This window comes from Anabrus simplex, chromosome 1 (genome assembly GCF_040414725.1).
Source record: "Anabrus simplex isolate iqAnaSimp1 chromosome 1, ASM4041472v1, whole genome shotgun sequence".
Taxonomy (NCBI): Eukaryota; Metazoa; Arthropoda; class Insecta; order Orthoptera; family Tettigoniidae; genus Anabrus; species Anabrus simplex.
The window spans coordinates 1,661,567,421-1,661,584,139 of NC_090265.1; the positions used below are offsets into that span (position 1 = coordinate 1,661,567,421).

Here is a 16,719-nt window from a genome sequence, read left to right on the forward strand (position 1 = left end):
CAAAACATCGAACAGAAGCATTCAGGTTTCTGAGCTACAAGAAAAACATTTTGCTAGAACAATCGCAGTACGTTTGCATCGCTCTCCTGCAAGTTCAAGTCATGCTAGGTTAGGTTGTCAAACTCATAATTTAAAGCTGTTCCTGGCTAGCCTAAGACCTCAAAGAAATACTGAGCATTAGTATTCCTTGATCTATTGTCACTGTAAGTATACGAAGGTTGGAACTTAAATAGTGGCAACTATTTACATGTTAGCAACCTTTACTGTCCTTCACTGTAGTCACCAGCGTTGTGTATAACCCGCTGCCAGCGATGTGGAAGTCGTAGCATATCTATAGCAGAGCCTGTTCTGTTGTTAGTGCGAATGGAGCAGTCTACTGCCTGTCGAATCTCTGCAACAGTTCTGAAGCGAATGCTCACGAATCGTCTGGTTTCGATCACTGTCCAGTAACGCGGCACTTCTTCACTGACGCTCGTAGGATGACCTGTCTGATGAATGTCCGCTACAGTTTGGCGACCATCGTTGAAGGGTTTTACGCAACGTGCCACTGTTCTGTACGGCAATGCAGATTTCCCGCAAGCCTCTTGAAGACCTTGATGACACTGTCGTGATGTACGACCCCTGGCACATTCAATCTTGATCCAACTCCGTTGTTCCTGTTTGGAAAACGACAACGTTACGTTAGAGCGCTAGCTCACAAGTGACTCCGTTTCTCTCGCTTGTGCGCACGCACGTGATGTGGGCAGGGCGAGTCCATTTGCTCTGAGGTAAGGTAGGCATGTAACCAACGTGTGCTATCAGCGACAATACGAGATTCCGTTGCATAGCGTCTCCACAGCAGTGTTACCACCATTTAAATTCCAACCCCCGTAGTTGTATAAATATGGTAAGTCAGTTTTGGAACTGTTCAGATTCTATTTCCTTACGTATTCCTTGATCTACAGGGTACAGAATAACTTTGCTTCGTTAATTAAAGGAGTTTTAGATGGTATAAATACAAGTACTGTGAACATAGGAGCAATAGGTCTGCGGTGGTTAGAATCGGCGCTACGCCCGCAAAAGTATATCAGTTCGGCTGCCACCCTCCCAGTTGTTCGAGCGTAAACGGGCCACACTGTTTGGTTTTGGTTTACATTTTAGCTGCACACCAGTGGCGTATACTGAGGGCTACCAAGGCTATTAGTGAAGCCCAAATCTCAACTGAGAATTGTGGAAGTCTAAAGCACATTACAATGTAAGCATCTGAAACATTGTTCCATTTACAAAACTTGAACGCAGTGAGATAAAACGTCGCACATATTTCTGAGTGCAAGACATCGGAGACCGATATTGCAGCCCAGACTCTCGCCCCTCTCGCCTCAACTCCTCACACGCGGCTTGCTGCTGGATATCGGCACCACCATTACGACTCTACCAATATGCTGATGACCTTGCCATTCTAGCCTTCAGCCCTACCTTCACATCTCTCAATAATAGACTACAGAAATACTTGAACACTCTTGAAACATGGCTCAATCAATGGCACATCTCCATCAATCCTACCAAGACCCAGTTCATAGTTTTCCGAAATAAATCCCGTCTCTGTCCTGCACGCCACAAAGTCCACATTACAATGTATAATATACCCTTTATTGAAACTAACCGACTAACATACTTAGGAATTAAACTTCAAAATAATCTGCAATGGAATCACCACCTGGCAGATATCCATAGAAAAACTATTAACCGTTTCCGAGCACTCAGATCCCTAACAGATTTCACATGGCGACTAAAACCCACCCAAATAATTAACGTTTATAAGACTTTCATCTGACCATTAATAATCTACGCCTCCCTGACATGGATTACTGCCCACCCAACTGAATACGTTAGACTCAATAGACTCGACCGTCATGTTATACGTATAGCACACCATCTACCTATAGACACACCTTCCGCCAATTTCACCCCTTACTATACCTTCCCAAAAATAACATCATACCTACACAAATTACGCCTCCAATATTTGACAAGAGGCACCCTCCATAACAACCCTATTATAAGAAAAGCCCTTCCACTATCACCTGTAGCCACCGCAATCCTAAACGACAACCGCACACTTGAAAATTCCCATATCTTCCCCCCCTCCCATCATATAACTTTCACCAACTCTCCATTGTCACCGCCACAAAGTCTCAACAATCACAAATGATAACAGATCAGGATGCTCCTGACCACCGTGACACATCAACTGATTAGTGTACCAGCCAACATAGCCACCACAAGTGCTGTCACAAATATTAAGTGAAAGTGAAGTGAAGTCACTGGTACTACCCAAAGTGAGTGAAAATTTCAGTCATTATACCATCTTGCCAAATAAGTGCTACAAATCACTTACATGATCGTGATCAATATCACCATTATTATTATTATTATTATTATTATTATTATTATTGCTAATCTAATATCATTATTATCATAGTATGGTTAATAATATTAAGATTATCATCATTCCTACGTACAACAATAATAATATTTAAATATACAACAAACATTTGAGTATTATAATAATAATAATTATTATTATTATTAACTATATTTACTATTATCAATACCATATATTATTATTATTATTATTATTATTAGTATTAATTTAATAGTTATTCTATTCCATACCGAAGTATGCATTCAATAATTATATAATAATATAGTTTTCTTTTTATTGGTAGATTTGCTAAAATGAAATGCCATCTTTCAGGTTTAGTGTTTTCTTTTGTTGGTTGGAATCGAACAAGTGATCATGGGTCGGACACCACCACTGATCTCCCGAGGAAGCTAATTAACCACTGAACGATGGGTACGACTGCTGTTAAATAATAATAATAATAATAATAATAATAATAATAATAATAATAATAATAATAATAATAATAATAATAATAATAATGGGACATGGCATCTATATTGGCTTGGTCTGAAGGCTTGGCGTTCACTAAACCAACCATCGAAAAGAGGTAACCTAAGTCTAGTGGTAGCCCATTTCTTAATCCCAGCATACGCCACTCCTGCACACAATGAAAATGGGCAAACGTACAGTACCCTAGGGTAGATGTTGAAAATGTCTCCCTCCAACTTGGCGGCACACTTCACATCGACTCAACAATGATTCGCGTATTCTTTAGAAAATTCCCGGCACTTCTCGGACACGATGTGTAAGTGTAGTAACGAACAGACGGAACGACACAAGAAAGACAGAAGGAAGGTCATGTGGGTAGTGCTCCAACAAAAAGTGTGTGGGGCTCGATAACGCATGGGAGGTAGGCAACCTTCTGCACCTTGTATTGTCATTGTCGGTATAGCTGCATAAATATGGTTTTAGAACTGTCTGGAGTCGACTTCCTGACGAGCCCGAACCACCTAATCTCTCCAGTAAAGCCTAGGACCTGGGTCTACCAGAAGATCTTTTACCATTGGGTTGTCAATCTGAGACTTGATGCAGTTCTTCTTCTTCTTCTTCTTCTTCTTAAGCGTTTGTTAATTTTCGCTCCTAGGCATTTATAGTTAGAAACTACTTCAAAATAAGTTTTGTTTGTGATCAATCATCAGTACCAATTACAGTTGTACAAATCTCGGTAATGTGCATACATTTTGTTGTGACTTTAAAACCCAAGCTTTGCATTTAATTAATTTGTTTATCTACCCGAACACACGAGATTCTCTTAATTACCAACAAATACAGCTATAATGGCATCATCGTAGTGATGTTAAATATTGTACTTAGTCAAATACCGCCGTCAGGATCTGTAACGGGAATACAAGTGTGTGTGGTCAATTATTGAAATAAATGTTAGAGAATGTTATACTTTCTCGAACCCAAGGTTCTCTGAACAGAAGGCCATTACGATGACCATTCAGCCAAAGAATCATTAAAACATTTTCATAGATGAAGAGATGAAAGACGTATATCCCACCTAATGCGCCTCGTAAAACGAAACAAAAATATCTTACCATAATTCGATGCTATATTGCATGCAGAAGCTATAAACGGGGCAACTTACGCAAGCTCATTTCATTTATGTTAGAACAAGCAGCCTTAATAATGCTTTAGCACGAACCTACTAACAGTTTAAAGGAGAAGAGAAATATCGGCCGAGGCAGCAAAACTTGAAAACACAGATATGTTCCGGCGAATGGTGCAACTAGTTTCCAGGAATACCGATAGAGGGCAGATGTTGTCTGTTCTCGGAACTAAACGTACAATACCAATAATATTCAGCTTTCCATAAGTCCGACTAACTGGCCGAATGGTCGGCGTTGAGGCCTTCGGTCCAGACGGTCCCGGGTTCGATTCCCGGCTGGGTCGGGGATTTTAATCGCCTCTGATTAATTCTTCTCACGCGGGGACTGGGTGTTTGGGTTTGTCCCAACACTTTTATCTCCGTATTCACTACACTACACTATCAACCACCACAGAAACACGCAATAGTTATTACATCCCTCCATATAGGGTGGCGTCAAGCAGGGCATCCGGCCGTAAAACAGGACCAAATCCACATGTGCGTCACAGTTCGCATCCGCGACCCCACAGGTGTGGGAAAAGCGGCAGAGAAAAAATTTAGCTTTCCATAAAATAATTGAAAATGAAAATGAAAACCTACAACCTGTTTTCCAGTCATTGACCGGGTCAGGGATGAATGAATGAAACATATATAGGCTATTATTACAATGGGGTCGCCACTCCCAAGGTGATTTATTAATGGGTGATAAATGCTATGAAGTGATAATGGAGAGTGTTGCTGGAATGAAAGATGACAGGGAAAACCGGAGTACCTGGAGAAAAACCGTCCCACCTCCGCTTTGTCCAGCACAAATCTCACATGGAGTGACCGGGATTTGAACCACGGTATCCAGCGGTGAGAGGCCGACTTTCATTGCTGAAAAGCTATCTCTATGTAAAGCATGTCCAACCCTCGACCCGTTTCTCCACAGGGTCGGGTATGGAGCGAGCTGAATCTTCGTAGCAAGTGTTTACGACCGGATGCCCTACCTGACGGCAAACTCGTCATAGGAGTTACGAGATTAAATGAATGACGTGATAGTAGGAATGGTGATGGTGAAACCCCATGCCAGCACATAGCCTATTCCTATCGAATGCACCAAGGGGTTTGCTCAAGGCTTTAAGTCCCCATCCGACGGACGAATTAGCATTAACAGCGGGATATGCCCTCACTCCATATGAACACTGGAGAGAGATTTGGAATTAATCCAGGCTTTTGGCATGCAATCTAGCGACTAGAAATTGTATAGCACTGCCTTTCCTACCCTGCCGGCCAACATTCTGAGAACTTTTTTTTTTCCAACGGGACTCGAACCGGCAAACCACGCCTTAACGATCATGACCACCGAGCAGGCTTGATGAAAAGCGATCACTAACACGTGTAGTCTATAGTGATATGGCCGGGGTGAGTGGTTCAGACGGTTGAGGCGCTAGCCTTCTGAACCCCACTTAGCAGGTTTCATCCTGGCTCATTCCAGTGGTATTTGAAGGTGTTCAAATACGCCAGCCTCGTATCGGTAGATTTACCGGCACGATTAAATTCCGGTACCTCGGCGTCTCCGGAAACCATAAAAGTACAAGTAAAAAAAGAAGAATATCATTATCATGATATGCAAGGATTTGTTATGTCTAAATTACAAGTTAAAAGTAGGAAAGGACTTCCACCTATCAATACTTTTCTATTGCACTTGTTATGGTAGAGTATCGGTTTCGACCCCCTACATAGGGTCATCTTCAGCTGAACAATACATTCACACATAGATCATGAAGCTATCATTAAGATTGCATTGTCTGGGGAATGCCATATGATAAATATTTGGTCACGTCCAAATGGGGCACGTCAAAACGGGAACTGGCGTGTATGTCACTATGTGTGACAATGCAATTGTATGTCTATAATGATATGCTTTAGGTCTTAATTGTGTAGTTCGTCAATACGGATATTGAAGATCATAGATTACGATAAATTACAAGTATTTAAAAAATATTATTCCTAAGCCTGCCCTTGTAAAAACTTGGCGTAACCTCTCATATTTCTGCTTTTATACTTTTGCGATACGTTTTCACTGTGTGAATGCTCTTGTGTGGTGACACCTGTGATTGATGTATGTAACTAGATCCTTCGCGAGACAACTATTGCTGAATATGCCACTTCTGTTCGGAGAAATCTTTGATACACTTCCAAAGCATAACTCACAGCACGGCCGACTTGATGCGTCGTTGTAGCTAGCTCCTTACTGAGCGCAGCGAGGGATCCAGTCGGCCGTGCTCACAGCATAATGGCCACAGGTAATGGCCACCAGTTTTCTATCTCTGTAGCACCGCCGTCTCAATCTCTATATAGGATTGAGACGGCTGTGCTCTGTAGTTATCTCCACAAGCTGAACTCGAGGGGAAGGTTCCAATCTTTAACTATGTAACAGTCAATTTCCTAAATGTAAACTTTCTTCCTTCTCGTGTAAAATTCCATGTAAGTCCTCAGGATTTAAACTGTAAATCGGGGATAGAATTCCCCTTCAATTAATCTTGAAAGTGACTACGATTTCGTAACTGCTATTCTCATGTAAATTGTAAATTAACTTGTCCATCTAGTCACCTCAGTAGTTAGCCTTGTAAATCAGGAGCCTGAAGCTCAAAATGGTAAATTACCAAATCTTGGTTTTCTATTTTTGTACCAACTATCTATGTACCTGAATGGTTGTTATTTTTTGAAATTTAAGATCTGAAAATAAATATAACCTTTATTTTAAAATTTAAAATTCATCTTTGACTGTCGTAAATAGACCCATTCCCACCAGCACCTTCTTTTCACCTCTGCGTTCCACAGATAACCCCGAAACAATAATAATAATAATAATAATAATAATAATAATAATAATAATAATAATAATAATAATAATTATTATTATTATTATTATTATTATTATTTTAGGAGACGCCGAAATTTCGTCCCGCAGGAGTTCTTTAACGTGCTAGTCAATTTACCGACACGAGGCTGACGTATTTTTAGCACCTTCAAAAACCACCGGACTGAGCCAGGATCGAACCTGCCAAGTTGGGGTCAGAAGGCCAGTGCCTCAACAGTCTTAATAAATATCTTCAAATACATACAACACATCATAGTCGCTGAGACGGTTGATGCGCTGGCCTTCTCACACCAAGTTGGCAGGCTCGATCCTGGCTCAGTTCGGTCGAACATGGTACGTCAGCCTCGTGTCGTTACTTCTACTGGCACGTAAAAGAACTCATTCACGACGAAATTCCGGCACCTCGGCGTCTCCGAAAACCCTCAAAAGTAGTTAGTGGGACGTAAAAGCAATAACAGTATTATTACAAAGATCACACGGCAAACCAGAGAAACACGCAGTAATGAATAGACTATATTATACTTCCACACAGGGTTGGCGTCAGGAAGGACATCCTATGTAAAGCTAGGCCAAACAAATTCAAAGTGCAGTCCTCACGTAATTGGGAAAGACCAGGAAGATGAAGAAAGTGGAAGAGTATATAAATCTAGCTCAAAATGAAATATACAAAAATACTTCAAATTGTTTGGACATCTGTTTGAAAACTGAGACTGAAAACAATGACCTATTGAAACAGGGCTCTGTGAAGCTGTAACAGGACGGAATCTCGATCATCCGACAAAACTGGACTTTGAACGGGACGGATGGCCGAAAACGTCGGATAATACGAACTGACACAGAAAAATTCAGTAAAGCCATTGGTGGAGTACAAAAGCACCATACTAACGACCAAAATGGCACTTTTTCCGGTGGACATAACACGTTTTGCAAATGGGCTAAATGTACCGCAAACTCGAATATTCTTCCGATAAATATTGCCTGAATTATAAAACATAGGAAAACTGCGAAATAAGCTAAACATAATCATGTAAACAAATCTTTCTCCCTTCGTGCCGCTCTTTGCAGGCATATTCTACAATATTCAAACTAACGGTAAGATAATCCAATTACTATGCCTCTCCACGATTTATATTACAGCAGAAACGATTTTCTGATCCTTCCATTTAAATACTACCTCTGAGACGCCCGTGGTAGGATGTTACTGCTTGCTTCCCAAGCTGCTTCTCTTTAGATTACACGTGGAAATACGCCGATCGATATAAAGCACTCTTGGCCATCTGGCCAGTAGATAAGGCTGGGAGGAGAGTCACATGTTACCCACATGATGAAGTTTCACGTTCTTTACAAGAAAATGGAGTTTCATAGTCAAACATGACAACGCACAGTGTGTACCTAAAATAAATACTAAACCTAAAAAATAAAGTTCCTAGAAGGAAACCGTAATTTAATTTACTTCTGGAAACTTCCTTCATTTTTTTTGGGGGGGGGGGGAAGACGAAGGCTGGCATTTATACAAGTGGAGGTACATACTTCCCTTAGTGCACCGTCATTGCACTGTCCTACATAGGAGACTTCCAGTGGTGTCTCAACGGCGCACTAGCTGCGAACACCTTGGAAAGGTGTAGCAATCCAACTGACAAGCCCACTGCCAGACTGGGGCGACATGCTGGTAATTTCATGATTTAAAAGGACGTAAACGACTTGAATGTTTCTAAGAACGGAACTTGCACACTCTTAGCAACCGGACATTTCAATGAATATGAAACTCGATTTAAACTGAAGACAGAGTTACTGAAAAGATCACTGTACAAAAAAGTGCGATACTAGCTACTATTCTCTCTTCAATCCTTTTTAGCACATACTGTGAGACCGGTTTTCAAATTTCCCGTTATGCATTTGATAAAGGAATCAACGGGAAGCAAGTAAAGAGTGCCCACTATGCAGACACACCGTAATACTGGATGGACATTTAGAAGACCTTCCAATTTCTTCTGAAAAGAATCAACGAAGCAAGTCAGAAGTTGAGTCTTAAAATAAGCATTCACAAAACAAAATTAATGGTAATCAGCAAACATAAAGTCACCATCACCCATGCCCGTCTCCGTAGCGTAAATGTTACAGCTATTAGCTGAATCTTGTTTAACTCTTTCGCTGCGGAATTCTCTGGCTCATAATATCCCTTGGCTGCATAATTAAATTTGAAACAATATTTTTTTACACTGCATAATATGTAAGAAAGAACTTACAAAAGTCATTCCTTGCACGGCAAACTCTGGGGGTATGATATTTTGAAAAAAATACTTTCTTCAGCAACAATCATTTTACACAAGTTCAAATAGTTCCAAGTACTATTAAGAGCTGTCAGAAGGCTACTAGAAGCGTCTTACCGAGAAAATGCAACACCCGTAGCAAGTGGAAGTATGGACTCACAATAATGCGACTTCCCCGGAGCAAGGCACGACATGTGCTGTGCATCAATACGACCACAGCAGCGAAAGAGTCAGTCTAGGCTGCCTTCACATGTACCACTTTGGAACCACACCACAGTGGTTGGCAGTGGGTGGTCTCAAGCTCTTATAGAAATGCCATCTTGCCTTCACACGTACCACACACTGCAGTCAAGTTCAACTACTGTCGCAATCTGCGGGCGATATCACTTACAAAACCGTCGCTGGCAGTGGTAGAATGCAATTCACACATACTACTTTGCAACCACACACACCAGTGATAAAGCTGTGAACCTCGCGCACGGCCACTCAATTCAGTCGTTCCCTTCGTTTCCAACTGTGACACGTATTTCCGCTCCATTAATTATTATTCATTATTACTATTAATAATTGAATAATTAAAAAACTTGCCATCGTACATTCTCAAAGACAGATACAGAAAATGAAATTGACTTTCGCTCCTGTTTTCTATAAATTCTATTTCGATGACGCCGTCTTCGTTGACGTAACAAATGCAACAGTAATGCTTTCTCTTCGAACTCCATTTAAGTACTGTTGTACTTACGAGTGTAGAGTGCTTGGAATGTGGTCAATACGAACTTCAAATAACTAAAAAGAACCACGTAATAATTGTGGTTAAGAGTGGTCGATTGTAACCCCAGCTGAACCACTCAAGATACACAATTTTGCAGTTGTAAAGTGGTACGTGTGAAGGCAGCGTTAAGAGAACAGCAAATGTCTTCTAGCCCGCACAGCGGTTCCGCAGGGCGATTTGGATAAATATCAGGGATATGGCCTATTAGTAAGTTTTTGCAACTCACCAACGTAACCGTAGAGCGGGCTGGACGCCACTTGCAATTTATGAAATAAGTGTATATTGTAACCTACTAGTGATTAAAAATCAGAGTCCGTATACATTCACCCATACTCCATAAAGTGGAACAAGTTTTCCCATACAAGTACAAAAGCGGTGGAAGTTAGTCTGTCACTACTACACTCCTGTATCTATACAATGGATAAAACGCACACACTTAAATATACTGCCATGTCTGAACCTTGTACTCCTTCACTGACCACCACTGCACCAGTGTGTGTTTGCAGTAAAAAGACTACCATCAACACCAATGAAACAGAACTTAGAACTTACCTTGAGCAGTGTGAGTATCTTCTGACTGAGGTCGTAGTCAAAGTTGGAGTACTTGGAGTCGGACATGTCGTAAATGAAGACGAGACCACTCTTTTGAGTGTCCACGCTCTCCAGTGCGACATCCAGCTGATACACTACACCCTGTGAACACAAAAGAAGGCTTAGTGACGGAGTTCGAATTGATAAACAGGCAGCATAGTAATAAACTAACACAATCAATCAATCAGTCAATCAATCAATCAATCACCACTGACCTGCATTACGTGCAAGTCACCCAGGTGGCAGTTTGCCTACCTGTTGTTTACCTAGTCTTTTCTTAAATCATTTCAAATAATTTGGAAATTTATTGAACATGTCCCTTGGTAACTCATTGCAATCCAAAACTCCTCTTCCTACAAACGAATATTGGTCCCAGTTTGTCCTCTTGAATTCAACTTTGTCTTCATATTGTGATCTTGCCTACTCTTAAAAGCACACCTCAAACTTACTCGGCTACTAATGTCATTCCACGTCATCTCTCTACCGACAGCTCGGAACATACCGGTTACTTGAGCAGCTCGTCGCCTTTCCCCCAAGTTTTCCCAACCCAAACTTCGCAACATTTTTTGAAATATTACTCATTCGTCGGAAATCACCCAGAATAAATCGAACTGCCTTTCTTTGGATATTCCGGTTCCTGAACCAAGTAATCCTAGTGAGGGTTCCATACAATGGAAATGAAAACCTACAACCTGTTTTCCAGTCATTGACCGGGTCAGGGATGTAATGAATGAAACATATGTAGGCTATTATTACAATGGGGTCGCCACTCCCAAGGTGATTTGTTAATGAGTGACAAATGCTATGAAATGATAATGGAGAGTGTTGCTGGAATGAAAGATGACAGGGAAAACCGGAGTACCCGGAGAAAAACCTGTCCCGCCTCCGCTTTGTCCAGCACACATCTCACATGGAGTCGCCCGGATTTGAACCACGGTATCCAGCGGTGAGAGGCCGACGCGCTGCCGTCTGAGCCACGGAGGCTCCATACAACGGAACCATACTCTAATTTATTGCGGTCTTACCAGAGACTTAAATGCCCTCTCTTTCACATCCCTACTACAATCCCTAAATACCATCATAGCCATGTGAAGAGATCTCTAACTTTTATTTCCAATCCCGTTCATGTCCGTCCCCGATAAAGATCTTTCCTTATAGTAACATCTTGTTACTTACAGTGATCCCCATGAGGAACTTTCACCCCATCAACGTAGTAATTAAAACTAAAAGAACTTTTCCTTTTTGCGAAACTCACAACCTGGTTTTTCATCCCGTTTATCAACATACCATTACCTGCTGACCACCTCTAACATTGTCGAGGTTCCTTTTTGCAGTCGCTCACGTTCTTGTAAAACATTCCTTACTCTGCGCAGTATACCATCATCCGCAAACGGCCTTATCTTTAATTCCATTTCACTCATAAGGGTGAACAACGTAAGGGTCCAAGAATACTGCCTTGAGGTATTCCCCTCTTCATAACAACATGTTAAAGCTATATTCCGCACTCTATTTTATAGCCACGTAATTAAAAAAACACTAACAATTATTGCAAGAAGTATTTCCCTCTTCTATTTTAATTAACGACAATACCAATTACAGTATAAAGACAGGTATCAAACTCAAACACAGATTGATTTTTGTTAACTGACTTATATTATCGGGAATGGCAACAGAAGTACTAAATAAATCAAAAGCAGAATTGTGATAGCAAAACATACCATTTGCAATCAAAACGAACGAAGTAAAACGTTTTCATGAAAACAAAATCGTTTAAAAATATTCATTTTTTATGGAGAAAAGCAATTAAAACAGTTTGTAGGATATTAGCAACATGGATGCTCAGAGATGGTCATTAGTAAAAAGAACGGCCACTGACCAGAAAAGAAAACCTAATGGTTTGGTGACATCGATAGGCCCATACACTGGGCAAACATATACGAAGACGAAATGAATAAGAGGACAGAATCGAGATCAGGGTAAAACTTCTAGAAAAAAAAAAAAATAAATAATAATAATAATAATAATAATAATAATAATAATAACGAACTCCTTCCTCTCGATTGTGGGATATGTTCCGACATCACAATCGACTGGTGTGCTAGTATTTTTCTTTTACTATTTGTTTACCGTAGCACCGACACAGCCAGCGCTTGCGGCGAGGATGAGATAGGACAGGGCTGCTGACAGTGGGGTTCGAACCCACCATCTCCAAAATGCAAGCTCACAGCTACGTGACCCAAACCGTGTAGACAACTCGGTCGGTAGACATGCTAGTATGTCGAAACGCTCTGAACATATTTATTTTAAGAATAGTACGCGTTGACCTCAGCGATGAATCGTTTATCAACTACTGAGCAACATCACACCAATAAAGTCCATGGTCCCTGGAATAAGATTTTCTGTCAAGACAAGAAGCCACTGAACTGGCGGCACTTCATTTAGCCGCACACCAAAGAGTGTACTACTGGAACAAAGAAAGGTCCACTTTTCCCTTAAACGCTTTTTGATGTCGGCATTCATCGAGTCGTTAGGTTTACGGCGTGCTATAGAAAAAGTAATAATGAACGAGAGAAGCAAACCTACATATTCTGAATTTTCGACTTTTGTATAATCGTACAGGTTTTTATTTTCAGTTTAAGACTGGTATAGCCTAAATACTTTTTAGCAGTGGCGTGCGGTGACCTTTTAGTCAGACGAAGTACTGGATTCTAGTAACAAGTAAGGAATTCGAAAATCAGAATTATTTCTAATATATCCTACATACAGCATAATCACGTAATATTTTTAAGGTATTAGTAAAGCAATGTGATCAAAGTAGACGTTATAGAACTAACTACTGGGCACTGTAATGGGGAAAAGAACTCAGTTCAAATAATACGCATAAAAAAATCAGGTAAAAAGTAGTGTAATATATTCATATGAATTTCATACATTCGACTATAATTAGGCCTCTATATGCTATTTCATTATAAGAATAATAACCTGATTTTCCACACCTTTTAGACAGGTTATTACCCTCTACTCCACACTTGAGGGTGAATATTTCTAAGACTGTAACTACCGCTGTCTTTGCCTTAAAACAGAGCTCACAGCGTTAGATTTAGTATTTGCCTCTCACTCACACTCGTATGTGCTGCAATTAACTTGATCCTTTTCTACACCGGCGATGTGATCAAAAGTATCCAGACACCCCCCAAAACATAAGTTTTTCATCTTAGGTGCATTGTGCTGCCAACTATTGCCAGGTACTCCATATAAGCGACCTCAGTAGACATCGTAAGAGAGCAGAATGGGGCGCTCCGCGGAACTCACGGACTTCGAACGTGGTCAGGTGATTGGGTGTCACTTGTGTCAAGAAGTCTGTACGCGAGATTTCCACACTCCTAAACATCCCTAGGTCCACTGTCTCTGATGTGATAGTGAAGTGGAAACGTGAAGGGACACGTACAGCACGAAAGCGTACAGGCCGACCTCGTCTGTTGACTGACAAGAGACCGCCGACAGTTGAACAGGGCCGTCAAGTGTAATAGGCAGGCATCTATCCAGACCATCACACAGGAATTCCAAACTGCATTAGGATCCACTCGAAGTACTATGACAGCTCGGTGGGAGGTGAGAAAACTTGGATTTCATGGTCGAGCGGCTGCCCATAAGCCACACATCACGCAGGTCAATGCCAAACGACGCCTTGCTTGGTGTAAGGAGCGTAAACATTGGACGATTGAATAGCGGAAAAACGTTGTGTGGAGTGACGAATCACGGTACACAATGTGGTGATCCGATGACAGGGTGTGGGTATGGCGAATGCCCGGTGAACGTCATCTGCCAGCGTATGTAGTGCCAACAGTAAAATTCGGAGGCGGTGGTGTTATGGTGTGGTCGTGCTTTTCATGGAGGGGGCTTGCACCCCTTGTTTTGCGTGGCACTATCAAAGCACAGGCCTACATTGATGTTTTTAAGCATATTCTTCCTTCCCACTGTTGAAGAGCACTTCGGGCTGCCATTCCCCAAGCAACCTTCCAGCACCTGATTGAACGTATGCCTGCGAGAGTGGAAGTTATCATCAAGGCTAAGGGGTGGGCCAACACCATATTGAATTCCAGCATTACCGATGGAGGGCGCCACGAACTTGTACGTCATGTTCAGCCAGGTGTCCGGATACTTTTTGATCACATAGTGTATTTCCCGATAATCCAGAGATATAAATTTAATAAAATTATCTTACAGAGAATTTTCCGCTCTTTCCGATGATGTCAAATGTACTCATAGGCTAAATAATTAATACAGTGCCTATTTTTCACAATTACGTTATTTTGGCGCGAATATATATTTTTGCATATAAATAACTAATCGCTCGGCAGCACCGTCGCGTCTCGCAAAGGCCCGTCGGACGCCGCACGCAACGGCACCGCCGCGCCTCACACTGCTAAGAATGTCCCTGCCCCGGCAGAAGCTGCCCACACCAGCACTGCCGCCGCAGCCACCACCCAATCCGGCCCAGCTCCGACATACGCTGCCCATCCCAGCATTGCCGCTGCTGGTGCTGCCTCATGCTCCTCAAAGGCCTCCAACAACCAGGCTAACGTGGCCAACAGTCAAGATGCTACCACTAGGGCACCTAGAACTAGGATCCCCCCAATCTACATCAGAATGGAGAAAAACACTGAAATGAACATCTCACAATTCAGAGAGTTACTACGTGAAAATCAGATTTCTTACCGAATGAAAGTACTTTTTTATGGCCTCCGTATCCAAACGACATCACCCGAGGATTATGAAACCCTGAAGAGCCTGATTGTCGCCTTTAAGGGGCAATACCATACTCGCCCTATCCTTGAACGTCGCTACCGCAAAGTTGTGGTACGCGGCCTTCACATCAACGAGGATACCCAGTCCATTCTAGATGCCCTCTCAACCTTAGGCTTCGATGTTGTCTCGGTGTCTCAGCTCACCTCCCCCCGCACCCGCAGGAAGATGCCCCTATTTCTTGTAACCTACTGTGGCAGCACCTCTGAGGATCTTAGCATTTTTTATATTAAATCCCTGCTTGACACTGTTGTCAAGATAGAACGATACAACAGCCCGGAAGGACCAGTTCAGTGCTTCCGGTGCCAACGTTTTGGTCACACCTCCGGAGGCTGCTGCTGCATCTCAAAATGCGTCATGTGCGGCGAGCCCCACAGCACCCAGGATTGCCCCCGCAAAGGAGACCCTTCTCAGAAACCACGGTGTGCTAACTGCAAGGAGCAGCACACCGCTAGCTACCGAGGCTGTCCTGTTTACCTGCGTATCCTGTCGCAGGAACAGAGCCGCCTTCCTTCAGCAAAGAAAGGCGCCTCCGGCCCCACCCCCATTTCCAGGCCTGCTAAACTTCGAGCGAATGTTTCATTCGCCAATGCTACCAACCCCCCAGGGCCAGTGGTTCACCAACCTACTGTTCCCTCCAGCCCCGCCCCGCCAGCTCTCACGAGCGATAACTTTCCCGACCTTCCCTCTTCTTCTGCCCCCCCCTCAGCGAGCCTCCCCCCCAACCCTACCTCACACATTTCTGACGTCATGGAAATTCTTAAACTATTCAAGGACCCCTCGTTCCGTGACATTATTTCTCTCATTAAAACCAGCCTCCAGAAGCTTAAACAGGCCACCTCCCCTGCAGACAAACTGGAAATAATCATGTCGGCTATATTATCTTTCTGCGATTAATGGCCCCTACCACCATACAAACGCGCCCTAAACAGTTGAGGGTCCTCGTCTGGAATGCCGAGGGCATCCAGAGGGACACCCTTGAACTCTCAGAATACCTCGGAGAAGAGAGTATTGATATTGTCCTCGTCTGCGAGACCTGGCTGAAACCTGGATTGTCGGCCCGTATTAGCAACTTTATCTGCTACAGAGATGATAGGCCCAATCGCATCCGCGGAGGTACTTGTATTTATGTGAGGCATAACCTCACTCACCATCGTATTCCCACCCCCAACAACCTTGTGGGTCTGGAAGCCACGACAATCCAGGTTCTTACCCACCGAGGACCCCTCAACCTCACGGCGTGTTATATCTCCCCAGACGCAGCGTTCGACCCGCTAGACCTGGACCGTACTATAGACTTGGGGGTCCCCTCTGTCCTGGCGGGGGATTTTAATGCCAAGAACCCCCGCTGGAACAGCCGGATCACTACCACCAGGG

The 16,719-nt window shown here is 42.6% G+C and overlaps 1 protein-coding gene across 1 annotated transcript in view; it reads right to left on the reverse strand.

The window, feature by feature from the left end:
- Positions 1 to 260: 260 nt before the first annotated feature.
- The window catches only part of LOC136863510 (tyrosine-protein phosphatase non-receptor type 9-like), a 341,328-nt gene continuing 324,869 nt past the window's right edge, over positions 261 to 16,719 (reverse strand). Inside the window, exons 4-5 of the mRNA XM_068226492.1 lie at positions 10,498 to 10,638; positions 261 to 656 (exon numbers count right to left, since the gene is read on the reverse strand). Of these exons, the coding sequence (XP_068082593.1) occupies positions 261 to 656; positions 10,498 to 10,638 (537 nt within the window). The remainder of the gene's footprint in view (positions 657 to 10,497; positions 10,639 to 16,719) is intronic.